Raw genomic sequence first — 27,418 nt, forward strand, 5'->3', positions numbered from 1 at the left:
TCACCGACAAGAGATAGGTATCAATGTTCAAGTTACAGATATTATACACTTTGAATCTATACAATACAATTCTATTATTTACAAAGTTGTTCAGGGTCAGCAAAATGTAGCAGTATAGTGTAGGCAGTTGTGAAAGTCTAACTAACCTTCAGTCAGGTTGAGGTAGGTGATATATCTCTTTCTAAAGTGTAGGTAAGGTTGGTCTACTCTCAGCCCGTGAGGCAGGGAGTTCCAGAGTTTGGCAGCATTCACAGGAAAGCTATTGCCACCAATCTTGGTAAGCCTGAATCTCGGTACCACGAGGCAGTTGGTATTACTAACTCTTGTTGGCCTACTGGAAGTTCTTCTCATCAGACTGTCTATTAATTAGGTAGGGGCAGAATTTTTAAAAGCTTTATGGGTCAAGGAGGCCATTTTTAACTGTATTTTATTGTGGGTGGAGAACCACTTGTGTTGACGTCTAGTCGAGGCAATGTGTACTCTTTTGTTCATGTCTAGTGCAGCTCTTAATGTGTTATTTTGAAAAATGTGTAACCTATGGTTAATTGCTTTGTTAGCACCACTGTAGAGAGCATTACAGTAATCTAACCTAGAGAGGAGTAATGCTCTGGCCGGGATAATGCAACTGTAATTTGAAAGAAATGGTTTACCAGCTCTAATAAGCTTGCATGTGTAGTCTGTGGTAGAGGCCAGATATTATCAAAGGACATGGTTGAGTCAAGGTAAAAGCCAAGGGTTTTTTTCCTCCTTAGAGACCTTAATAATGTTTCCATCAATGGTAAATGAAGAGTATTCATGACCTAATTTATTGATGTTAGAAGGAGTACCTAAAATTATCAACTCTGTCTTGTCATCATTCAGGCAGAGACCGTGAGTGGCCATCCATGCATGGATGATGAGATATACCCTATTCACCAGCGCCAAGTCCTTACAATGATCCCCAAAAAGCGGGAGGAGAATCTGTGTATCATCTGCATAGTTAGTGTAGGTGATACCCAGAAGGTCTAGATCTTCAAACAAGAGTTTGGTGAATATATTGTGTAAAGTAGGGAAAACGCAAGAGCCCTGAGGTACACCACACAGGATCAGGGTAGGGTCTGCAGCTGCTGATGGGGAGAACACCGTCATAGTTATTTTGCTCAGGAAGGATTCTATCCATTTGATAGCCTCTGTGGAAAAGTGGGCTGCTGAGTCCAGGTGCCTACAGAGGACCTTATGATCTACCAGGTCAAATGCAGATGAGAGATCAAGTAGCAGGAGCAATGCTGTCTTCCCTTTATCTCTCAGCTCATCAATCTGTGTTTTCAAGTCGATCAAGGCGGTTTCTGTCCCATGTAGTGGGCGGAAGCCAGATTGTCTAACCCCTAAAAGTTTATGCTGCTCAAGGGACTTTTGAATCTGCATGTAGGTGACTTTGTCGAGTATTTTAAGTAGAAATAGTACTGTTGTGATGGGGCGGTAGTTGGTAGCAATAAGTGGATCTAAAGTTTGCTTCTTTAGGAGTGGGAGAACCCAGGATTGTTTTAAATTGGCCAGAAGAGAATGAAGCATTGCTCAATTTAGAGATAAATGGGGAGAGGTCTCTAGCAGCATCTTTTATAATCTGTGCTGTGCAAATATCTCCTTTACAATTGTATGGTTTAAGCGATAAAATGTTTTTTCTACCTCTATAACAGATGTTTTGGTATAGCGGAATCTATTAGTCTAGGGAGTAGGTAATTCACTAGGTGGATGGGAATTAGTGGAGTGTGGTAAGTTTAGAGAATCTTTCTTTAATTTTATTTTATTTTGGAGAGTGTTTATTTTGTTAGCTAGTGCCTGTTGAATATCTGAGCACCAGATCTTGTTTTTGTTACATATGTCAGGTATGGAGATCGGGGACTCAAGTTCTTTTAGTATGGTAAATAATTCCTTCATACTTGAGTTAGATTTGGCAATATATTTGTTATAAGAGTTCCGTTTTGCCAGGCAGACTTCATTTTTATAATGCGCAGAGGTAGTTGTTAGTATATTTTTGTTCTCAACGGAGGGACATAGTCTCCAAACAGTTTCACACTTTCTCTTCAGTAGACGTAGGTCCTTTAGTTGTGGGGTGAACCACTTGTTAAGGTGGGCTTAAGCTTTACTTGTTCTTAATTTAAGTGGAGCAATTTTATCCAATGTGGCAAGCATGATTTTGTTGTATTCGTGCACCAGGGTACTCGGGTCAAGCTTATCAGGCAATGAATTTAAGGTGGGGAGGATAGCAGGAGTAACTTTGTCTCTACGTCCCCTTGTCTTCCTCCCTGTACACTCATTTTCTATTTGCTTAAATACACTTAGCTTCAAATTATAATCTCAAGAGTCAAGGAGAAAAGCACCCTCATTTGCCATGGAAGTAAACTACATATCTCACAGGATGTGGCCAGGATTACGTCTCAACGCAGAAAATGATTGTAGCCTTCCACCCTGCTTTCAAACAGCTTAACATTAGGTACGGATAATACCATCCCTGTTCCTTCAAAGTGACTCATGACGGTTGCGTTGCCATCTTTGATGATCCTGTTGACCTGAAGTCCTTTATTCGTTCCATAAAAACTGAGGGCATGGACACATTGGTACCCCTGAATGCTGCCTCCTCATCCGGAACATGATGTCTTGATGGTCCACCTGTGTGGGCTCTACATACTGACGTTTCTATCTCTGTATTATAATACTGGTGGGTCGGGTGTTGCTCTGGCATCCGTCTCCTGCTGTGGGATGTCATTTTCCTTTTGACGGCTCTGTAGGTGTACCCATACCACTATTGCTTTTTCGCCCTTTTTTCCCCATTTCCCTACCTGATCATCTTCTCATTCCTATGTCATATATGCTGTTGCTTGTTTTTTTCCTGACTCCTAATATGCAGTGCTTGGTCAGACTTCCCTTTCCTCTGCCGTCATCCTTGTGCATTTTCCATTTATGTTTGGTTCCAGTAATGGGACGGCCTGATTTTGTTCTTAATTCATTGATTCATGTTGCTCATGCACTGCACATTTTATTTTGGTTTGCTTGTATTTTATGTGTATTACAGGTCTATATTTTGCTTCTACTTTTGCTTAACTGTTTCCATGATATTTAAATTTGTAACTTGGAACATTAAGGGAGGCAATAATCCAATTAAGTGGCAAAAAATGATATCATATCTCAATAAATTTAAGCCATCAGTGGCATGTATTCAAGAGACTCGCCTATCAAGTGCGGAAGCGATGACACTCAAATCCTTTTGGATCAAATATGTCATTGCAAGTCCTGCAGTGGGCAAGAAACATTGAGTTGCTATTCTTCTCAACAAAAAACTATCATTCAAGATTCTGGGCCAAGATACCAACACAAATGGGCGATATGTACAGGTCAAGCGTCTGATTGGGACGGATCATATTTCCATTCTAAATATCTATGGTCCTAACCTTCTTGATCCAGGCTTTTGGGTTTCCATGAAACACATGATTCTCCAAAAATGGTCTCACCAATCTTATCATGTGAGGCAATGTTAATCAAGTCTTCGACTCTTTCTTACTTTCTTAGATCGGAAATCTAAATGTGTGTTCAAAAGCTTCAAGACCCACACATCATTTGCAAGCTGTCTTGCTGAGACCGGCCTAGTGGATTCATGGAGGCTTTCTCATTCCAGCACAGTTAGATTTCACCTTTCACTCACCGACACATGACACACTCTCCTGCCTAGATTACATCTTTTCTTCTAAATCTCTCACTGGCTCTTTCATTGACTCGACGATATCTAATAGTATTATTGCTCACCATGCCACTGTTTGCACCTCCTTTAACTTTGAGGACATCAAAATGTTGTTGTCTAGATGGAGATTCAATAACTATTTGTTGCATGATAAAAAGTGTATCCAATCCATTCAATTATTTCAACAACAATTCTTTGCTGAAAATCTAGATTGTGATACTTCAGTAGTTACCAATTGGGATGCTTTTAATGCTGCGCTCAGGGCCCATATTATGGCTTATTCAGGCAGAATAAAGAAACAACGTAGAAATCATCATGAAGATCTATATCTCCAACTGTCCAACGCTGAAAAGCTTTTCTATCGAGATTCCAATGTAACAAACGTCTGTTTGGTCATGGCCTTACATTTCCAAATTAATAATGAGCTCATTGAGTTAGCTGCTGGGACTCAATTAAAATATAAGACCAAGATCAACCAGACTTCCAACAAAGCTGGGAAGTCACTTGCCTCTTATCTTAAGACTAGGAGGGAAAAACAAACATCTCACGCATTAAAGATACATCTGGTACCTCCATTAATCACCCTGATGATATTTTAAATTGTTTTAAACAATTCTATTCGGATTTATACACTCCTGAAACCTCTCTTCCATCTGAGAATATTGATTCCTTTCTCAGTAATATCAATAGACATTCTTTCCCCCAAATTGATCTTTATCATTTAGTTGGAGATATCTAACTTCCTGAAATTACTCGAGCCATTAAGGGGTTCGGTAAAAGAAAGTCCCCCGGGCACATTGGACTTTCTAGTGAATTTTTCGATAGCTTCGCCCATTCCCTTACCACTAGACTTAAATTGTTATACTCCAGTTTTATCTCCCAGAAATACTTGTCTTACTCCTTCGCTGAGGATTTACTCATCCTATTTCCCAAAGCTGACTAAACTCTCTCATTAATGTTGAAAGCAAGAGTTTTGCTAAAATTCTTGCTAATGGAATTAAATCTTCTGTTCCTGCTTTGATCAAACCCAATCAAGTTGGCCATGTGAAGGGGTGGAACATCACTTCAAATGCAAGATTACTGCTTGATGCCTTTCATGTAGTTGCTAAGGACAAGAAAGATAAACAGAGCTATGCTGCATTTGCGCTTGATGTGGAAAAAGCTTTTGATTCGGTCAACTGGGACTTTATGTTTTAATCTCTCCAATAGCATGGCTGTAGTGATCAGTTTATCTCCCTCATCAAACTTCTGTACTCTTGTCACAAATTCTCTATCAGCATTGATGGTCAATCCTCGTCCTTCTTTTCCTTACTTAGAAGAACTAGAGAGGGCTGTCCCCTCGCCCTATTCTTTAAATTCTCTCTCTAGAACATTTGTTAGAACTAATAAGATCTCACAGAAACATTCCTAGAATCTCCTATGGGAAATAGACGATTAAAATTGCTGCATATGCTGATGATATTCGTAACCTTATTAAGAATCTCAAACTTCACCTTGCTCATCTGCTCAATAGACTTCAACAATTTTCCCTAGTCTCTGGCTACAAACTCAACAAAGATACATTCGAGATTTTACCCCTTAAGTCCTTTTGTATAAAACATGACTTAGATGTATTAGGGTTTAAATGGTGCAATGATTCAATTAAATATCTTGGTATTCGTTTTGCCTCCTCAGTACGGGATACCGTCAAACTTAACATGCATATATTGTTAGACAGACTTAAGGAATTAACCTCAATGTGGTCTCCCCTCTACCTCTCCTGGTGGGGTCGGCTTGGCAACATTATCATGATGGTGTCATTGTTTTGTATTATTTGCAACTCCTCCCGGTGCCCTTGTCTCCCTCACTTTTTAAGTCTGCCAATTCAATTCTTCTCAATTTCTTATGGGGCTCAGGAAAATGTAAAAGGATTGCATTTGCCAAGTTAAAAGACCCATATGACATGGGGGGGTTAGGTTTCCGGACTTCAAATGATATCATTCAGTGTGTCTTATTAAACAATCCCGCTGCTGGTTTGCTCCTCCTAATTCCTCGGAGATTCCCTCCTGGTGTTAGAGAAATACCTGGTACTCCCATGTTATGTAGGTGACCTTATCTATTTCTTTAGTCACTCCTCTGCAGCCTTGTCTGACCCCATAAAGGTCTCTATTTCCGCTCTAAGATTGTTTCTCTTTCCTCACACTAAAACCTTATACAAGAACCTCTCTCCGTTTCTGTGGCACAATAAACATATTACTATTAACAAAAGAGCTTTATATTGTCAATCCTGGTTAAACAAAGGCATAAGATTTATTCAGCATATTGTCAATGGTTCTGTCATTCTTTTCTTACAACAACTGAGAAGTCTCTTCTCCATCCCTGTTTCTGACTTCAACTTTTATAATAACTTGGTTAATGTGTGCTTTGATGCACCCCCACCATTTCCCGAACATCATCCTATCGCCTGATGCCTCCAGTTTGTTGCTGCTAGGTTTCCGATATCAAGGCTTCCAAATTTTATAATGTTTTGACTTCTGTGATTGTTGTTGGGCAGTTGTGCCTGAAATGGGAACATGACCTTGGCTGTGTCCTTAGTGACCACACCTGGTCTCTTTTCTACACTAGGATCAGGGCATTTCAGCTTCTTCCAACATAAGAACACATCAGTTCTTCTTCATTCACAGAGCATTCTTTACCCCCTTGAAATTATCCAAATCTATAGAACAGAAATCATCTCGCAAGTCCTCCAGAAATTGGGTGAGGAGCAGAACAATCTTTAGTCGGAGGGGCCTTAGACTAGTCTCCTGGAACACCAGAGGCCCAAACTTCTTGAAGAAAAAGCAACTCAAAAACGACCTCTTAGAGCGCAATGATATTCTATTACTCCAGGAGACATGGTTAGCTAATCCCATCGAGATAGAGGGCTTTACAGTGCAAAACCTCAAGGCCTCTCAAAAAGCTAAAGGAAGACCAGCAGGAGGAATGTTAATAGCAACCAAAAATTCCGCCATTAAAAATGTGGTAACGCTCTGCAATAATCCAGTGGGTATCCAGGCCTGTAAAGCAGAGACAGGACAGAGCGACTGCCGGGCCACTCTCATTCTGGTAAATATCTATTGGAACCCAGCCAGTTCCAAACTCCGAGATTACATTGAAACTCTAAATGAACTATTCTCTACGGTTAAGATTAATCACATAGGAGCACAGATTGTTGTAGCAGGGGACCTGAACACAGATCTCATTAGTGTAGGAAATAGGAGAAACAGCTTACCTAAACACAGCACCACACAGAAAGGTAAACAATGGTGGGACTTCTTTCAATCATGGGATCTTGACATGATATCTGAAGACGATAGCAGTACGGGCAACCCCGGACCAACATGGCGTCAGGGAAGGTTGCAATCAATAATAGACTACATCTTCGCCTCACCATCACTTACCCTGCACCCACATCATTTCACCTTAGATTGGGAAGGGGGAAGTGATCATGCGAGGTTGGAACTCTACTTTCCTGAAACTCAGTGTTCTACAAATCCACGCATCAGACAGGACTTGGAGGGCTCAAAGGGGAAACTGAAAGTAGTCAAGTACAAACATGGGGGGAAAACTTGAACAATCGTTTAGCAGTAGTTCATCCCTCAATACTGGCCGAAGAGTGCCATCCAGAAAGATTCAGAAAGTTTATATGGTCCGTCTGCCGACCAAGTGAAGTACAAATGGTGGGGAAACAGACCCATCTTCATCACTTTGATGAGGAAACTTTCAAAAGGAAAAGAATCCTGCGACAAACATTGCGAAGCATAAGACAGACCAGAGCAGAAGATCCTCTAGGCTGCATTCAAAAACTTAGAAAGACCAAACAAATTTATCGAAACTGGTCCAAGAATCACAAACATCTAAAAATACAAGCGGATGGGGAGAGAATGCTTTTGCTTCTTAGTGCAAATAACTGCAGACATGTATGGGTAGTTCTAAATCAACTCGAAACTGGCCAAAATAGTTCTCTTTGAAACTTAATGCTGGAACACAAGTGGGTAGACTATCTGGCCAAGAACTTCAAAGCAATAGGCTCAAGAGACATTAGCTTTCGCAACACCACATGGTCTCTGGAATTCACTGAAGAGGATATCGAAGAACTCATAACATCATCCTCTACCTCAAAAGCAGCAGGTCCGAACGGCCTCACATATCAGGTGTTAAAAAATCAGCCAAAACTATGGTCAAAACTGCTATTTCATCTCTTTCAAGGAATCCTGAGGGAAAAAACTTTCCCACCGTCGTGGAAGAACGCAGTGATTATTCCATTCTTCAAAGGGGGTGATAGGCTAAATCCAACATGCTATCGACCCACAGCCCTCTTGGATATAGACAGTAAAATATTCATAAGAATATTATTGAGGGAACTTTCTCTATGGGTGGACTCAAATGAGATTCTCCCCCCGCATCAAACAGGCTTCAGGAAGGGTCTCTCTACCAGCCTTAATGGCCTCATACTGAACCTGCTGAGCGAAAGCTCAAATGAGAAAGAAGGCTCTCCACTGTATGGGGCATGGGTAGATCTGTCCAAGGAATTTGACCTTGTGGACAGATCACTCCTCTGGCAGAAACTAAACAACTGCGGAATTCCAGCCCCCCTGCTGGCTATGCTCATCGAACTACACAAAAATACCACGATTAGAGTGAGGCTAGATGACGTCGGGAAACTATCAGAAGCAATCCAGGTCCTTAAAGGGGTACGACAAGGATGTTTGGGTGCACCATTGTTTTTCAACCTATTTCTATCAGACATTGGAGACTTTCTGGCCTCGGCGTCGCTCATCTGTCCCATGATTAACAGCAGAAGACTACACTGGTTGGCCTATGCGGACGATCTAGTTCTTTTGGATGGATCAGCATTAGAACTGCAACATCTTTTGTCCAAACTCAATGAATATGCCAAGTTAAACGGCCTAATAATCAACCCACTAAAATCCAAGGTCCTGATTTTCAAACATCCAAGAAAAAAGGTAACATCAAGGATCTGGGTGTTGGACAATAAGGCAATTCCCCGAGTAGATGAGCTCACATACCTGGGATATGAAGTCTTAGCCCATCCAACTGCCAACAAGGTGAATTCATCAATTCTCAGCAAGACCTCGAAAATTATTGCACAAATGAAAAACCTAAATGGAAAATTTTGTAAATTTTCACTGTCCCCACTCAAGAAATTCTACGTAGGCAAAGCAGTTCCTGTCCTCCTCTATGGACTGGAGGCAAAACCTCTGCTGTGGAACTACTATTGGAACAAAATTGAGGGACTCATTTGGAAATCGTCCATTTCCCTACCAATGTGCACTTCGTCAGTCAGTCTGAGGTTCGAACTAGGCCTGACCTCCTTGAGCTGCCGTGAAGAGTGGAAACTTCTGTTGCTCTATCGTAATATAATCATAGCCAGCAGGGCCACTCTTTTTTTTGATATAAACCAACATTTAAAGAAAGCAAAATCAAATCAACTATCGAGCTTAGAAGAAAAGATTGGACAGATTCTGCATAAGCTTGATTTACCAACAGAAACCCTTCTACACAACCCCTTGGAAGTAAAAAAAAAACTAAAAATGGCTGACTGGATCGAAACAATCACAGGAGTCAGAAACCTAAAAACATTAAACTCCTACTTGATAGTAGATAGGAAACTTGGCACCATGCCACGTTACCTGGAAAAATTCCCAGATCGAGAGATAAGAAACAGCTTTCTCAGACTGAGACTGAACCTAGCCTATACAGGAGAAATATTGGCTCAAAGAAACCAGGGAGAGAAGGTAACAAAATTCTGCGAAATTTGTAAAACTTCGAACCTCCAAACATTGAAACATCTACTGCTGGAGTGCGAAGGCACATGGTCCATAAGAGTGTCTAAAGTCTCAGAGAAACTTACTATACTAACAAAGTATCAAAAGACGACATGGCCTATCGAGCTTCCTGGTTGACACTTTTTGGCCCCTCCAGTTATTCCAGTTATTCCCTGGTTTCCGAGATCCTATTGCAATTTTATCTTTGGAAAGGCACTATTCTTTTGTACAGGTTTTTCTTTTAAAACCAAAAACAAATAAATAAAAAAAAATATATAGAATATGTAGATGATGAATGTTGGTCGTGTGGTGGTGCCCCTGCCTCCTATAAACACATGTTTTTTGACTATCTATATGTATTTAAGTTCTGGCAGGATGTTTGGAAATTCCATAATCTCATCTTTACAGTTGATATTCGACAATCTTTTTTGAATATTTTCTTAGGTAGCCTTGCTGTCATTAACATCAAAGTACGTGCCTCTACCAAGCTATATGACTTGTTGATTGCCCTTGCTCTTAAGATGTTCACTACTAACTGGAAAGATTCACACAATATTTCCATTAAGGGTTGGTAGAACAGCATTTGTCATGTGCAAACAATGTAATTATGTATGGCCACTTGCCTTGATACTATACCCAAGTATAATGCCAAATGGGCTTTTTTATTCATTATCTAGACTGCTTTAAAGTGTCAATACATGGGCCCTGAGCTTTTTCTCGTTTGATCTATTTCTCCTTTCTTTTTTATTTTATCATTTGTCTGCCATAGTGCTTTTGCCATTGCCTGATCCCTTTTATTCGACCATTAGATTTTTCTAACGGTATGAATCAAAGAATACAAGTATTACATTCTTATGTGTGCCTTCCCTCCCCTCCTCTCCTTGTACTCTTGTTTGTCTTTTGTCTGTCCCCTTGTATGTTGCCCCTGTTAGTCTTCTACTTATGAACCACAATTCGATTGCAGTTCTCAATGTTTATGAACTTTTCTACTTACTACTCTCATAGCCTTACTCATGTGGCTACTAGTTTTTCAAATGTTGTACTGTGTTGCCTTCGCTATTCTTCATGAATGTCTGCATTGTTTTTCAATATATTGTTCTTAACCTCTTATAATCTCAATAAAGATTATTAAACAAAAAAAAGCAGCAATTAAGTCAATACTCTTAGTAGGCTGCTTAGAAACAACTTTGACAGGTGAGGTTTGAAGGATTAAACTAGCTCAAGGCGATCCCCGGAGGGTGTCTTTTGGGGAGATGCAGGTAGTGTGAGGGAATGGCCATAGGGATTAACATTGACCATGGGCATTCAATGGGCCTCATTACAATGAGTGAGGACCCATAATGAACGGTGCCATTAAGGGACCGGCACTGTTCATTACGGGCCGCCACATTACGAGGTCTTCAGTGGGTCCCACTCAGGACGCCTGGCCAGAGCAGACGTCCTTAGCAGGACCGCTAGCAGACCAGGATGCTAACAACGGGCCCGTCATTAACAGGCCCATTGTTAGCATCCTCCCCATTCCCATTGAGCCCTGTACGGGCTCAAATGGGAATGGGGATGTACTGGGCCCGGGTCCCGAGAATGGGAATTACCAGGCCCGTCCAAAGTCGGCATGGCCTGGTAATTCCCTATTCCTGCAACCCGGACCCAGTACCCGGTATGGGGGTAGCCATGCCTCTAAAAGTGGCATGGCTACCTCCATACTCGTAATGAGACCCAATGGGTTTGCAAATAACAAAACAACACTCACAATCTGTATGTCCCGCATCTCCCTCCTAACTGTGCTCCATTGCAATAGTTTTGGCTCATAGGTAGTGCATGGTGTTTTATCAACTATCCACTTGCTCATGTCCAGACTGAGATGTGGACCTTTTTAAGTCGCAAAATAAGTGTCTTTTAATGTTTGTGGTTGCTAGTGATACTAAATAAATATATTGTGTCATTGAAAGTTAAAGAAAAATTGCATATTAAAAAGACTTTTATTTAGTATGATACATTGCACACCATTTTATATGCACCACAGACACTTTGTTCTGATTGTTTTCTTAGATGGAGAACAATTGTGAACAATTGTCAACTTCATAATTTACCCATTGGAAGTTGTTGTAAATAATCCCTTGTGCTCGATTTGCACAAATGTTTTCAATGGGACCTTGCCATTCACAGACATGTCGATTACTCAGGACCCATGTCTCTTGTCTCATGTTGGCTTGTCTTGTATTATTCCTTTTGCAAATGCCAGTTCCCCTTTTGTACACGTGCAGGCTGTGAACTATGAGAGCAAGAGGATGTACAGCGTCCGAGTGAAGGCCACCAACCGACACATCGATGAGCGTTTCATGGACGATGGTCAGTTTGAAGATACTTCCACCATCAAGATAAGCGTAGACGATGCCGACGAGCCGCCTTACTTCATAGCGCCCGAGTATGTGATGCAGGTCCTAGAAGGAGCACACAGTGGCGCATTTGTGGGAGCTGTGTCGGCCAGAGATCCAGATAATTCCAATAGTCCTATCAGGTGCTGTAATGCAAACATTACTCTGCAATATGTCTTTCATGCCAATATATCACCAATGCACTAGCATAACCTTGGTTTGAATAATGGATTACCCTATTAAATGGGGCATACTGTGTCATTGAAAGTTAAAGAAAAAATGCAAATTTCAGAAAACACACAAGCCCTCGTGTACTCTCTATCACTATGCCACAGTGCAAACATTTTGCAAGAGCTGCAGGGAAAAGTAAGGTCTCGAATTGTCAAGCGTGCTTCACTCAGAGCCAGCATTCGGGAATTTTGACAGTGTAGCCCATGCGATGAAAGCAGAAGTTACTCTAATTCTACTTCATAAAAATAGAAAAAAATTTGAATTGTGTAAACATGTAAGCAATTGTTTTACGCCAGCCTGTGTTTTAAACTTCGTTCACACCAATGCTTCTATTTTCAAGGACGATGAAGAAGTCAAAAGGAGAGTAAAAGCGGAAGAGAAAATCAAGGCTCAGTGAGCCTTTTCTTGAGTTTAGACAACACCCTGATTCAGCTCCTTCAAAAATGGTGATGTGTCAAATGCTCTCTAAGGAACCTTTTCTTGCCTTTAATTTTGCTGAGGACCATCAGACTGTGAGAGGTGCTGAGGGCCCAGAGAAAGGACAAGCAATTTATAAGTCAGTTTTAGTGAGCGCAATATCAAGGTTCAGGCTGGGCAACGTGCAGAGAAGTTTGGATCGTGCTTAAATTGCTCCCAATCTTTTCTATTGATTTATTTTATTTTTGTTTGCATTTTTTAAAACACTCACACAGCCCGGGCGCAGCAAGGCGCTGTTACAAGAATTTGTCTCTTAGTTGCATATTTATAATGCTCTTAATACCCAGAGGGTTCTAAGTGCAGACCAGGGATCGAACCTGTGCTGCTTGTGTTGTTTTGTTCCCAAGGCAAGCACTTAGCCGCTGAGCAATCCTCTCAGGACAATGTTTAAAGTTACCTTCAAGAAACTAGATATTCTGAAGCTCATCTAATCACCCTAGGTTCAGTGGCAAAGGGTTCCACTGTCAATGATAAACCTTGATGGGTGCTCATGGATGTGCGAAAATACTCTAAATGCATTAATATTAGCGAGGGTTCTGCTGCAAAATGCAGAATACTGCACTTTTCGTCAACCGTAAAACTGCATTATTAACTTGTATTAACGTTTGCTCATCCATAAACCTGCTTATTGTACCTTTGGTTGTCCATAACCATGCGCACTGCACTTTTGCTGACCTTGTCATGAAGCCAAGTGGACTCCACAGAGAATGCAGCATGAAGAGTTTGATGTACATTAAAAAGAATAAACAAATGCATAGGGACTATGTACAATTCAAGGACAGCTTCAATGTGAATTATCTCGCCCTCTGGTTCGAACAAAATATTCTTCTTCAAATGTCATTAAAAACAAATCTGAAAGAAATCTTGCACCAAATACTCAGGCCCATTTAGTATTTTCCATCCATTAGAAAATATACAATAAATCAGATACGTTTTTCTATATAATAAGGACATTTTTTGAGAACTTTGTTTATTGATACATCAGAAGTAGCCATAACAGAGCTTTACTAAGTCAACAAAATGTACTCAATTCATACTAAAAAAGTCAAGGATGTGTTGTAGCAAAGATCACAGTGGAGGACAGTTCTGACATGATATGATATGTATAATGCGCCTGTACACTAGTGTTTCTAGGCACCACAAGGCAAGAGATGGGAGACGGAGGGAAGACCAGAAAACAAACCTACTAGGCCTTGTGTCATTGGGATCGTGTGTGACAACGAGAAGTGCAAGGGGAAAGGAGAGTGGGAAAGTGCAGGGGAAAGGTAGGAGGAGAGCGATCAGGGCAACATTGTTTTTAACAAGTGCAGACATTCCTGTTGTGTATTCTTGCAACAATTAAGTACACAACCTCAAGTTATATATAAGATGAACTCTTAAGTTTAATGGAAGAAGCCCCGGGAAGGCCAACCTCTTTCAGCAACATCTTCGTGTATGATTCCATCAACATTCTGGAACCATACACGAAGATGCCATCATGGTTACAGAATGTTGTATGCGTACATTTACTGTGAAACTATCCTTACATCTCCCCTCCTAAATAAATAAAACTAATTTGAAAACTCAGAAAACTACTATCATAACATTGCTGCTATGTTGCATATATATTTCTATAAATCATACTTTAAACTTTGCAGACTTATAAAGGATACAGTATCTTCATGTTACCAGAGGTGTAACATGTTAGCTGGATCCGAATGCTCGGTTTTCATATTCTCAATAATACACATAGGGCCTCATTACGACCCTGGCGGAAAGTGACTGACCGGACCGCCACAGCGTAAATAGCGTTTCCGCCATTGCACGAAGGAGCAAAGTGCGGCCCATTCCGACCCATCGGGCACGAGCACCACGGCATGGCGGAAGTGCAAAGTCCGCGATGGCGGAAATGACCCCAAAACGGCCCACACCGCCGCCGTACGGCGCCCTAGGTGCAATACCGCCACCCATCACAGCGGACACCGCAGTGTGCGCCTACCGGAAAGTACGGTGACCGTAAAAATACGGAAACGGAAGCAAAAACATGGACCCGGAACGGGAAACATCCCGCCGTACACCTATAAAACCACAAAAACCACACAAGCACTAAAAACACTGCCCCGAGACACACCCCAACCCGTCATCCACCCTAGCGAAACCAAGAAAAATGGGAAAAGTAGCGAAGAAAGCGTGCGACCGCAAGCGGCAGGTCCACTTCTCCCGTGAGGAACTCACCGTGCTAACAGAGACCCTCCAGGAGAATGCTGCCGTCGTCTTCTCCACGCAAATGACCAGGACGGCACTTGCGAACAAGAAGGCCATATGGGCTCTGGTGGCACAGCGGGTAAGTGCGGTGGGGACCGCACCCCGCAACCCACAGCAATGCAGAAAGCGATGGGACGACCTGCGGATACGCGTCCGCAGCATACTCTCTGCCAACCGCAACATTGCCACAGCCACCGGGGGAGGTCCTGAATCACCCATCAAGTTGACCCCCTGGGAAGAAATCTGTGCCTCCACCATCGGAATGGAGAGCATAGAGGGAGTCGGAGGGATGGAGAAAGGAGTGCAGACATCCGAAGATTCAGGTAGGTGGGCCAGATAAAACAATGCTAAATCCACAATGTCCAATCATGTGAAGTACCATGTGTCCACATAGTGCAACAGAAACACATGTCCAGGAGAACGTCCACACACATCGCCCTGATAGCGCACTTTAAAACTCACAATAAATACATAAATAATTAAAAACACCTAAAACAACCACTACACGTGCAGCAGGCAAACCCTAACTGCAGGCTGCCAAACAACTGCACCCTCACTCCACACACAAATGAAAGCACCTCCAAGGCCCCGACCCAAATCACACTCAGGTACCACCCCAATGCATGTGATACAATACCATTCCAATACCCTCAGACCCATTAATAACCCTCGCCCTCCTTTACTCCACCACAGGGTCCGATCCAAACGACGAGCATCAGGACACCCCTACCAGCACACTTGCAAAGAGGGCCAAGACCAACGGCCAAAGACCCTCCACCTCAGCTGCACGCATCAAGACACGGCAGCAGCACAAATCAGGTGGCAGCACAGAGGAGGGTACATCAACAGGCACCCCAGCAGCCAGCATGCCCACAACACCACCACCACAGGTCCCCCCAACGGATGCCACAGAACGCACTGCCTCTGGTGGCAGCAGCACCATAGGTGACACCCCATTGATGGCAGCATGCTCCGACACAGAAGACGGGGATGTCGAAGTCAGATCCATCCATGACCTGTCCCAATCCCCCTGTCTGTCCCATCCCGTACAACATGAGGATAAAACGCAGGGGCACCCATAAGACGACGACTGGCCATCCCCCACAAGGCCTGTGGCAAGGCAACATGAGGACAACAGCCCCTCTGTGACACCCCCCCAAATGGCCATGGCCCAGCAGAGGCAACAGTCCCTCGACCAGTTAATCGTGCAACAGCAGCAACTGGCCACGCTCCTCAAGGACCATGCCGATGAATGTGGGGGCACTAAGGCAGACATAGAAACATCAACTGAGACACTTAGGGCAGAAATGGAGAGAAGTACAGAGACACTAAGGGCACAAATGGAGAGTAGCACCGAGAGCCTGAGAGTCCAAATGGAGAGAAGCACCGAGAGCCTGAGGGGGGAACTGCATGCGACGTCCAAAGACGTATGTGCCGAACTTGCCGCAGTGCGCCGTGTGCTCACTGAGCTCTCACAAACCCTTAGGGACATGCATGGACGTGAGCAGGCAGAGACATCATCCGTTGCAAGTTCCGTCCAGGGCAGCCCCCAACGTAGATCTGGGAGGAACCTGCGCTCCACAGGCAGGGGTGCCCCTGATACCCGCAGAGGGGGCTTGCAATAGCGACAGCCCACTGACAATGAGCATCTTTGGACACTGGTGTTCGGGGGGGAGGTAGGAGGGTGGAGGGGGTGTGTTGGGCTCACTTGGGTGACGGGTCAATAGGGTGTTCAACATGATATCACATATGCCATAAACAGTGCACGATCAACCAATGAGATGTGTGGACAATGATCTTTGTTTACTAGGCCATCATAGGCGTACAGTCCATAATGTGCATGTACCAGACACACACAGTACCACGAGTCCCGTGTCGTTGTATCAGCCACCAGGCGTGAGTGCTAGAAGCATGCATCAATGAGATGCTGACGAATGTCACGGCCCTCCGGTGCCTCGCAGACTCCATGAGGTGCTGCCACATCCCCACCCTCATCATGACCATCATCAGGTGCAAGCAGTTCTGCGTCAGGGGGCATGGGCACATGTCTACGTACACACATGTTGTGTAGCATGACACATGCCATGACCATCTTTGCAACCTTCTCATGGCGGTACAGGAGTGCCCCGCCAGACCTGCTGAGGCAGCGTAAACGAGTCTTCAGTAGGCCGAATGCCTGTTCAATGACTACACGGGTACGTGAGTGGGCATGGTTGTAGTCCTCCTCATGCTGGTCCCGTGGGTTCCGGACTGGTGTGAGGAGCCATCTCTTCAGTGGATACCCAGCATCACCTGTATGTGGACGATAAACGTATGATGTGGAATGCCATTGCTACGTACGCACACCCCCCCCCTTCCTGCCAGGTCATTGCCACATCACATACCCCACATCATCATGCATGAAATGAGACTCACCGAGTAGCCAGGATCTGTTCCCTGCGTGTCGCTCCATTTAGAGTGGTATAGTGGAGTTCCTCAAGACCATAGAATCATGGGTTGATCCAGGGAATCTGGCACAACAATGTGTAATGATCCTGTTGGAGTCACACACCATTTGTACATTCAGGGAATGGAATTGTTTTCGGTTGCGGTACTGGGCCTCCATGGCATGTGGGACGACCAATTCCACATGGGTGCAGTCGATGGCACCAATGCAACCCGGTATGCCGGCAAGTGCATCGAATCCCACTTTTGTGTTGGTAATTTCCTGCTCCGAGCGTGGTAGAGAGATGTAGTCGTCTGCGTGCTGCAGGAGGGCATCGAGCACTTGCAATAGTGTCCGTGAGAACAGTGGCTGAGAAATGCCATGCAACTGTCCGACTGTGTGCTGGTAGGTGCCTGTGGCCAGGAAGTGTAGTACAGACACCACCTTCAGTAGGGGTGGGATGGCGGTTGGGCTATCTATCATGCTGACAAGGTCAGCCTGTGTCATGTCCACAATGGCGGCTATGGTGTCCCGGTCCAAACGGTAGAGGGTGTGGATCTGCTCATCAGTGAGGTTGAACGGATGTGCTCGGAGGCGTGGGATTGCGGGCTGCCTGCGTGGTGGTAGTGGCTGTGCTGGCGGCCCTTGCTGGCCCTGCCTTGGCCTCCTCCTCCTCCTGCGTCTCCTCCGTGCGGCCGGTTGTAGTTGGTGTTCGTCTTCTTCTTGGAGTTGGAGTACTTGCAGTGCTATCAGGTCCCCCAGGGCCAACATCGCGAGTCCTGCCGGTAGCATTTCGGTGTGGTTGTGGGAGGAGACCGGGTGTGCAATTCATGTGTTTTCAGGCTGTATGGCCTCCACCTGTGGTGATTCATTCCACCTGTGCAAGCAGCTCTCCCCTTTGGCCGAGCACGTCCCGCACACAACGCTGCAAATCGAGGAATGGCATCTTGCAAATGCAATCATGTATTTGTACCCGATGGCCGTGTAACATTTGTTGATATGTACAATCGGCTATGGTCCCATTGTTTCACATACAATCTTTGCAGCCGCGAACAGTCTTGTGATGGGTCAGTGGAACGTAGTACTCGAGTAACGGTGGGCCCTCATGCATCACTGTACCGAGTTGCAACGACGGGCGGGGCGTCCCATTAGTGGGTGAAGGCAGTTGCCATTTTCACACACAGCCGCACTAGATGGATTAATTTGTGATTTCAAACGGCCACAGATGCCTTTACGACGTGATGTTGCAAATGAGGAATTCGAAGGGCGGCGCTTTCGGTTTTCAGCTAGCGGCGAGGAGATGCCCACAGGTCTGACTGCAAATATAACGTTCTATTGTTCAATGTCCTTGAGACAGGGGCCATGGCGAGGAAGCAATGATTGATATGAATAGTTTGGGATGCGCAATAGCGACGTGGGCGATGAGGCCGGACGTTCCCAAATACATGTTACTTCACAACACTTGAATTACGGGCTGGGGCACTGTGGATTTTGCACGCTGCATGACGCACAGACTCAATGGAAATTTCTAATGTTATGTGAGTAAATATTCAGGCGTTTTTATACCTGGATGAGGGAATGATGAATGGATGCATGGGCAGGTGATTTGATACAGGGTTTGCCATGTACAGGGCTTGTTGGAATCTATCCGCCTCCCCTGCGCTGTGTGATGCAGGGCTGCCATAGTGGGACCATCGTCTATCTGGCCTTGTTGAGCCCTCCCTGTCTCGACGCGCCTTCAGACACTTGTGTCCATGCACGTTAACATTCCCATCTGATGGAATCTGTTTTGACTGACGCATGCACAGGTACACTCGTTTGTGATGGTGTTTACACCTCGATATAGATGGTTATGAGTCGCAAGTGGTTTTGGGGTGGTGATGATCCTTTGGAGTGGGCTAGCATGCATATGGCTGTGGATTTAGTGTGATCATTGAAGTGAGTTGTTCGAATGTAGTTCTGATGGCCATTCTGTTCTTTTTCTTTTCTTTTGGTTGACAGGTATCTCCTCCCCTTTTGCCACTGCCATCTGTATGCCACTCCTGCAGATGGCTTTTACTCCCGACACCTGCTGCTTCGTGTAAATCAGTGGAGCAGCATTACGATCTTATGGGACGATCGCCAATGGGCCACATGCCCTTACGCAGTACTAGTGGCTCGGAGCAACATTTCGGCCTTTCAGCTGGACTAGTGCCTCCCCATTGGGACGGCCCTGCGGTTCTGTGCGCTTCCATGTTGCCTTTTCGTACGTGAATGTGGCTCTGTGTACCATGATGGAACAGGGCGTCTCACAAGTAGTAGCTGGTCATTCCTTGCGGATGCAGCCCACAATGGTGATATGTGTTTTGGAGTTCATGGACTAATGGCTGTATGGGCTTGGTGATTTTGTTGTGCATTAAATTTCTATTCTGATATGGGCCGTGTAGCGTTCTTCTTTGCGAGTGATGTGGCATATTCCTATTTGGGGAGCGATGTATTGTGAGGAGATCTGCATTGGGTTCCAGCTTCGGAGTTTAGTTGCGTGGTACTGTGCTGGGCGCGTTTGCCTACGGAGCCCAGTGAGGTCAGGGATGGGGGCTGCCAATATGACTGTTTGAATGTTGTCATGCTCAGGGGCGGGGGATTGGGTTTTGTGTAACAGATGCCGGTCAGCCAGGTGGACTGGTGGAATGTTGTGCTTTTCGGAATATTGCTGGTCACAGGTGCCTGTGTTTGCGTGCGTTTCGGGGGGGGGGACTGTGGTCATGTCCATTGGAATGGCTTCTGTATTCGTGCCATCTGTGCCCTGCAGCTCCCATTGGCCCCTCTTGTGAATCTTTTGTTCGTTGGCATGCATGGGTGACTTGTACATTTCACTGGTTGCATTGTGACTTCATTGCACCTACGGGGAGTTGTACTTTGTGGGCAGGGAGCGGTGTACAGGCACTCAGTGGGGCCGTTTACGGTTGATTCGCGATGCCGTACTTCTCACCATGGCGGAATGGTACTTTCCGCCATGCTTGATGGCGTTAGGTACATGTCCGCTAGGGTCGGAATTCGCGTACCCTTGCGCCATGGTGGTATTTACGGTTTGGCATGGCGCGCGCGCGCGTACTTGGTGCAGTTAGCGTTGGCGTTCACTACGGTGTCGCTAATGGATTCGTACTTTGCGGTGACGGGTCATAGTCGCACCGAGCGCTATTCGATGGCGGTATTGCATTTCCGCCATCGTTTTCCGATTTCCGCCAGGGTCGTAATGAGGCCCATAGTCTTGTTTACGGTTCCACCATCTTATCCTGTGTCTTGGTATTGTCTGAGAATTGTCATTCCTTCCTTCATGTGGCTTTTCTTGTGTTTTCTCTTCTTGTGTATTACCTTTACACATTATACTTGTTTCCTCAACATTATCCTTGGATGTCTTGTCTTGAAATGTTTCTTCATACCAGCCTTGTTCCCTTTCATTTCTCATTATCTCCCCTTCCTTTGCCAAAGCTACATCATTGCATGACCATTTCCTGCCATCCTCTAAAATCACAGATTTCTTTGAACATTCTTTCACTCTTTGAGGAGGAGGAAATCTTGATTCTCCTTTCATCACACGTTTTGGTTCTCTCACTCTTACCCAATCGCCTGTTTTAATTTGACTTTCTTGAACATGTTTTTGCTTGTCATAGTATCTTTTATACTCTTCTTGTTTTCTTTTTACTTTGTTGACAATGTCTTCCAAATGTATCTCTTTGTTTTCTTTTTTTGTCATCCAAGCAGGCCTAAGTCTATTTGTAGGTGTCCTTCCTCTCATCAACGTGAATGGAATTTCCTCAGTAACTGAGTGTGGCGTAACTTTGTATGTGTTGAGAGCTTCTTTGAGCGTCTCTTTCCAAGGTAGACCATTTATAATGGCTAATTGAATAATACCTTTTATGAAACGGTTCATCCTCTCCACCAAACCGTTCCCCATTGGATGGTATAAGGCCGTGGTGCTATGTTTAATGGCCCTATCCTTCAGAAACTTTTGAATCTCCACAGACATGAATTGAGCTCCATTATCCGACACCAGCTCTTGCGGTTCTCCTTCTCTGTTAAATATTTCTTCCAAGAATTTCACCACTTTGATAGCCGATACAGAGTCCTCAACAATACCACACTCCACCCACTTGGACATATAATCTACCAACACTATGAGGAACACTTTTGGTGATCCCAATGTCTCATAGGGCCCAGCTATATCAATAGCTAATTTTGTCCATACTGTACTAGGAATATTCACCAGCTGCAATGGGGTTGTGTTTATTAACTTACTCTTGTCACTCACTGCACATGCGGTACAATCTCTGACTAGAGATTCCATTTCACCCCACATGTTAGGCCACCAATAAGCAGTTCTTACTCTTCTCTTTGTCAACATTCTCCCCACATGGCCTTCATGGGGCTCCTTCTCAAGTCTGTTGGGGGTATGATACGTTCCCCTCGATATACACATACCTTATCACTACACAACTCATCTTTACATTTTTCCCAGTATCTTACATTGTCATCAATGTCTTTCCAACCACTCTCAATGGCCCTTCTCAACATTTCCTGTTCAGGGTCTTAATTAAGGACTTTTCTTCTCCCTTAATCGCACCGCTCACCTGTTTCATGTAAACGCATTTCCCTTCCTTCTATTACTACGATCGCCGCTCCTCATAACCAGCGGCAGCATTCATCAGAGCGTTTATATTCACTGCTCACGTTGTGCCCGGGGCTCTCTCCATGCAGTAACTCCTCGTCACCAATTGTTGTGTATTGTTGCAACAATTAAGTACACAACCTCAAGTTATATATAAGATGAACTCTTAAGTTTAATGGAAGAAGCCCCCGGAAGGCCAACCTCTTTCAGCAACATCTTCATGTATGATTCCATCAACATTCTGGAACCATACACGAAGATGCCATCATGGTTACAGAATGTTGTATGCGTACATTTACTGTGAAACTATCCTTACAATTCCGCACGGTTCTGGGTAAATTCAAGGAGGCAGGAGGGCTGTACGGGTTACAGCGATCATGGCAACTTTGTTTTTAATAAGTGCCGCCATGCTGCACGGTTCTGGGTAACTTCAAGGAGGCAGAAGGGCTGTAGGGGTTACAGTTACAGCCCCTAAATTCGAGGTAGGCCTGGAGGAAGCACAAGTAAGGCTTGTCATGGAGTAGCCTGGTACCCAGTGAAATCCTGAGGGGTATCACACAACCAGGCAGCGCCACAGACAGGTAAGTTAGCAAAGAAGAGAGGGAGAGAAGGCAGAGGAGAAAAGGTCGGTTTTGAGCCACTTCCGGATCTTCAGGTGGTCCGGCACAAGTTTGTGAGGGGCAGGTAGGCCGTTCCAGAGAACCAGGGCTCTGGAAACAGTGAGCTTCTGGTGGAAGGTGAGAAAAGTTAGAATACCTCTGAGGGGGGGGGGGGGCGCTGGAAGTGGGCCTTCTTGACTTGTGGCAGTTATGCCTGTTCTAATTACACACTTGATGTAGCGATCCAGGGTCAGTTCCAATATTGGTATTTTACAGGATTGGAGAAAGTTCTTATATGATCGCTACATCAGTGGATTTTCATAAGCCGACATGTTTCATTCCACCAGGGCATTTAGGGAAGTTTGTCAACGGGTGGGAAATGAAATTCACAACTGGAATGTAAAGGAGAAATAGCAGAACATGACCTGTGAATTATGCAGAGGTATCCAACTTCTTTTTTAGAAAGACAGTCAAGTAGAGCAGATATTTCCTACGGCCAGGACTATATGCGGTGTCAATGTGCGATCTCAGGGAATCCATATCCTGTATTATTCGGGAAAGTCATCTTTGCTCCCAAGGTAGCTCAGTATTTCATTTACTGGGGTATAACGTGTACACACCAACACATGACAGAATTACAAATTCCTGTTACAGAATTTCTTGAGTAAATGCATCATGGAAATGTCTTTTTTTAAATAATAAAACACAGACCTATAGTGGTAACATTTGAAAACATGTAGTGGATCTTGTTCCTAGAAAATGTGGAGATGTAAGAATTCCAATATAATAGCTTAATTGTTGGAAAGACTGTGTGCAAATGGGAACTTAAAACAGCTCAAAGAAGGAGGACTTAAGAAAGCAAGATTGCATCGGTGTATCATACCTTGTTCTGCTTGCTTTGGTGGCCGCCCACGTCGGTGCTGAACGTAGAGGACAGACAATGTGTCTACTACAATGTTTAAATAATGAAGAAAAGACTGCAAAGAGTGCAAATGCGGCCTCCTTCTGACGTCATTACGCCAATGTGATGTCATGATGTATACGTTCTGAGAGCTGCACACTTTTAAAATGTGCAGTTTTAGAGCTCGCATTTCTAAATCCTTTTTTTGTATGGCATTGTTCTGTCAATTTATAGATCAAAGCATATTTGGGGGGGCACAATTCATATTATTTTTTGAGAATGCCATATAATGGACGTGTTACTGAATATCTTGCATCTCAATGTAATTACAATGTGCATGCTAAGCACTTTGCAAATGTATTTTTCATTCAATATGCTAATGCTATGGTCATGAGATGTAGGTGTATACATATCGATTATTGGGCGGCTGTCACAGTCAAACCTCTGAACGTAATTGGTCCAGATTCAAAACCCCTTGGGCATGAAGCATTGATTTGAGGCCTTTTCTGGTTTCAGGTTATTCCGTCCATTAGTTTTTAAAATATTTGATGGAGAAAGGGGTACCCTCTTATCCCCCCAAAAATGGTTACATATTTGCCATGGGGCATTGTAGAATGGTTTTCAGAAATGAAAAAGCAGCCATCTTTTTTCTCATTGTGAGAGATAGCTATGGCTATAGCCGATGGTATCGGAAAGTGAAATGCAGGAAATAAAATCCATTTGCAAGTCAAAAACATGCAAATGCCATCACTGTAGAGTGGGGGGGGTTAAGAGAGCACCAAGTGAAATGGGACAGTTGGAGGGGGTCAAGGGACTGAGTTTGCAACACAGAACATTTATGGAACCTCGGCTATGGAATAAATAGGCGGGAGGCATCCAGTGATAAAGTGGACTTAGACAAGGTTGCCAGGGGGTGATATTTCCCCAAAAGTGCACTCCCATGAAAATAAAGCACTTTCCCCAAATATTCTAGAACTGGAGTTAAAATAGTAATTAATACCTGTCCTAGAATTTGTGGGAGAAGTCTTTCAGGGGTGCAGGAAAAAACATGCCTACTTGGTGACATTCTCCCAGTGGACATTTTCCCATAGAACTGCTGAAAATAGCCGATATTTGAAAGCAAACTGCGTCACAGAAACAGCGTGTGTTCTGGGGGAAACGGGCGAAGAGAGAAGAGGAGGTGAGGAGGCCATCATGGGATTAAGGGGAGCAGGCAAAGAGGCAGGGGAAGCTTGGTGAGGGTCTGGGGGGGCAGGAACAAATTGTTTCCAGCCATTCTTCTGAAATCTGCAGCTGTAATATGACTACAGATAGGCCTCTGGGTCTCTCATCCAAGCAGTAACCGGGATAGACCTTGATTAAAGGCCAGCACCCTCAGGCTATGTTGCCTAATAGATGAGCACAAATTGCAAAGCCACTTAGAGCAATATGGACTGAGGGGGCTGGCCCCTTCCTTGCCTTGAAGCTATGCAGGGTCATTATCAGTTGCTGCACTGATGGGAGACAGTCCACAGTCCCCAGATGCCATGTGTTTTCTTAGTTCGAAATATCTCATGAGACACTACACCCACATTATTATTTTTTGAACTGTGCTACTCTCAGTCCTTGAAAGTACTGCACTATAAAGGCAAAGTGGCCACAAGGCCCACATGAAATGTGCAGCTCTCTCTGGATAGAGATGCTAACACTTGGAGAATTGCAAATCCATCTTGCACTTGCAAGGCGTACTAGAAAAGTCACAGCCGCTACCTGAATATACAAGCTTGAATCGCCGACTCCGGCCACAGACCAGGCCAATGAGCCCACACCGGGAACCCTAACCTGGGCCTCCAAACGCCAGCTCGACCACGAGTTTGCTGCCTAATGATCGATGCCTTGATAAAGACTTCGGTTGAAACGCGCGTCGGCTACCTCTTTCACCAACTTTGAGCTACTTGTCTCACCAAAATATATATATTTCTTGTTGGCACCAAAATGCGTATGAATCTGTTGTTTTTTTTAACAATAAACGCACAAAATCACCTAAATACATGACCAAAGGACTGGACTCTTACTAGACTAAACAAATGTCTCTAATTGGGCTAGCAAACCCAGCCAGCGCCCACAACTAACAAAGGTTTGTCACCCCACCAAGTATATATATATATATATATATATAAATATTCAATGGAAAAACAAAACCCTAAGGAACACACTTTAAGAACATATGATAAGGTTAACGTCTAGATATATAGCACCTTTTGAATTTCAATATTCAGACTGTCAGTGAACAAAACTACCTAGCCTATATATGTCAGTGAACAAAAACATGTGGCCCAGATATGTGATGTCATCAGTGATGTCATCAATGACATTTGTGAAGTCATCTTTGATGTCCTGGATCTTAGTTTTAGCAGTGCATGGTGGTGGCACAAGTTATGGTTGCTTAGCTTACTATAACTGGCATATTTCTGACTTTTTTCGGTTTTACTTGTAACCATAACATCCCTTTAACAGAGTTTTTTTCAATGAATTTCATAGGTTTTTATTAGTGAAACTTAACCATAACGTCCCTTTAACACATTTTTTTTCAGTCAATTTCATGGGTTTCTACCAGTGCATGATATTTTCCTACAATTACTAATATCATACTTACCCAATATAGCAATGTTTGTGTGCAATTTACAATGTTTCACCTTAAAACTCTGCCATTTCACAACTTCTAGCATCCTTTTTAACACTTCTATACACTTTTAGCAACTTTTTCAACTGATTTTGCATCCGTAGACGTCCACGAACATCTGACTTCATCATGGACATTCTGGACAGTGTCATGTGACTATATACAGGCGCGCGGCATGGTGACATGTCCGAGAACGCATCTGCACTTCCCAATCAGATCTGTGCTTTGCAGACATTTCAGAACTGCATTTTCTACTGATCTAGGAACTTTCAACTTCAAAATTTCTCTTGCACAGCTCCTACACATATTCTTACTCATTATCCATTAAAAATCTAGTACACAGCACATACTTGGAAGAATAGTAGCAAAACTGCTATTTACCTTAAAAATGGCATCAGCTATTGACGTCTCTCCTCCCCAGGAGCCACCACCACCACCAGCTGGAGGACCTTCACAACAAAAAAAAGCACAGTACTTCCAAAAACAATTAAGAGGACCCAGAAGATGAGGTAGAGGAAGGGCCTACCTCTAGCAGCCAGAGAGAATCATGGGTGTGGCAGTTCTTGACCACTGTTGGGAATGTACCAAAGGCTAAAGCTGCCAAAGTGAAATGCACTGGGTGCAACTTTGTACTCAGTTGCAGATCCCCAGACAGTACTCCTACGGGACCACCTCCATGTGCTGCCACACCAACTCCAATGACCGCAATGCTCTCAGAAATGTTGTTCCTTTCAAAGCAAGTAGGAGGCTATCTTCCTCCACCTCATCTTCCTCAACCAATACTGTAACCACACAGCCTACTTCTGTGGGACACAAAATCACACCAGCTACCTTGCAAGCAATAAAAGATGCTGTTAATCCATATTTTTTTAAGTCAACAGTCCTCTGTATATACCATAACACATCATTCTGCAGAGGGAAGCAATTTTTAAGTGCTTTTGAAGCGGTAATCAAGGAGCATGAGAAACACTGCCCCCTACCTTAGAAGTAACACATTTGCAACATCTTCCCCTGTCCACCTGCCCCTCCATATTAGTGCTTGGTGCCTCTTCCCTCTTTTCCCTCCCCACCTTTCGTTCTAAGCTCTCCTGCCAAAAAAATAAAAACATCAAAAAGCAACAAAAGAAATGTTCCTTTAGGAACAACCTTTCACAGTTAAAAAACAGAACTAACTTAGAAAAAAAAACTTAGACTCCATCTACTTTACATTTCTAAGTAAAGTACATAGACTCAATACGATTTTCCAACATTTCCATTAGCATGTTGTGTTATGCTAATGGTAATATTGTGGTGTTCATTCCCTGTTCCAGGGACTGGAACAGTGGATACCAGCC

At 43.9% G+C, this 27,418-nt stretch overlaps 1 protein-coding gene across 1 annotated transcript in view; it reads left to right on the forward strand.

The window, feature by feature from the left end:
• LOC138497369 (cadherin-7-like) overlaps positions 1-27,418 on the forward strand; it is a 1,579,032-nt gene that overhangs the window by 1,086,864 nt on the left and 464,750 nt on the right. Inside the window, exon 7 of the mRNA XM_069620790.1 lies at positions 11,787-12,040. Within this exon, the coding sequence (XP_069476891.1) occupies positions 11,787-12,040 (254 nt within the window). The remainder of the gene's footprint in view (positions 1-11,786; positions 12,041-27,418) is intronic.

The sequence above is a fragment of the Ambystoma mexicanum genome, chromosome 5q, assembly GCF_040938575.1.
Source record: "Ambystoma mexicanum isolate Mex_15411 chromosome 5q, UKY_AmexF1_1, whole genome shotgun sequence".
Classification (NCBI taxonomy): Eukaryota; Metazoa; Chordata; class Amphibia; order Caudata; family Ambystomatidae; genus Ambystoma; species Ambystoma mexicanum.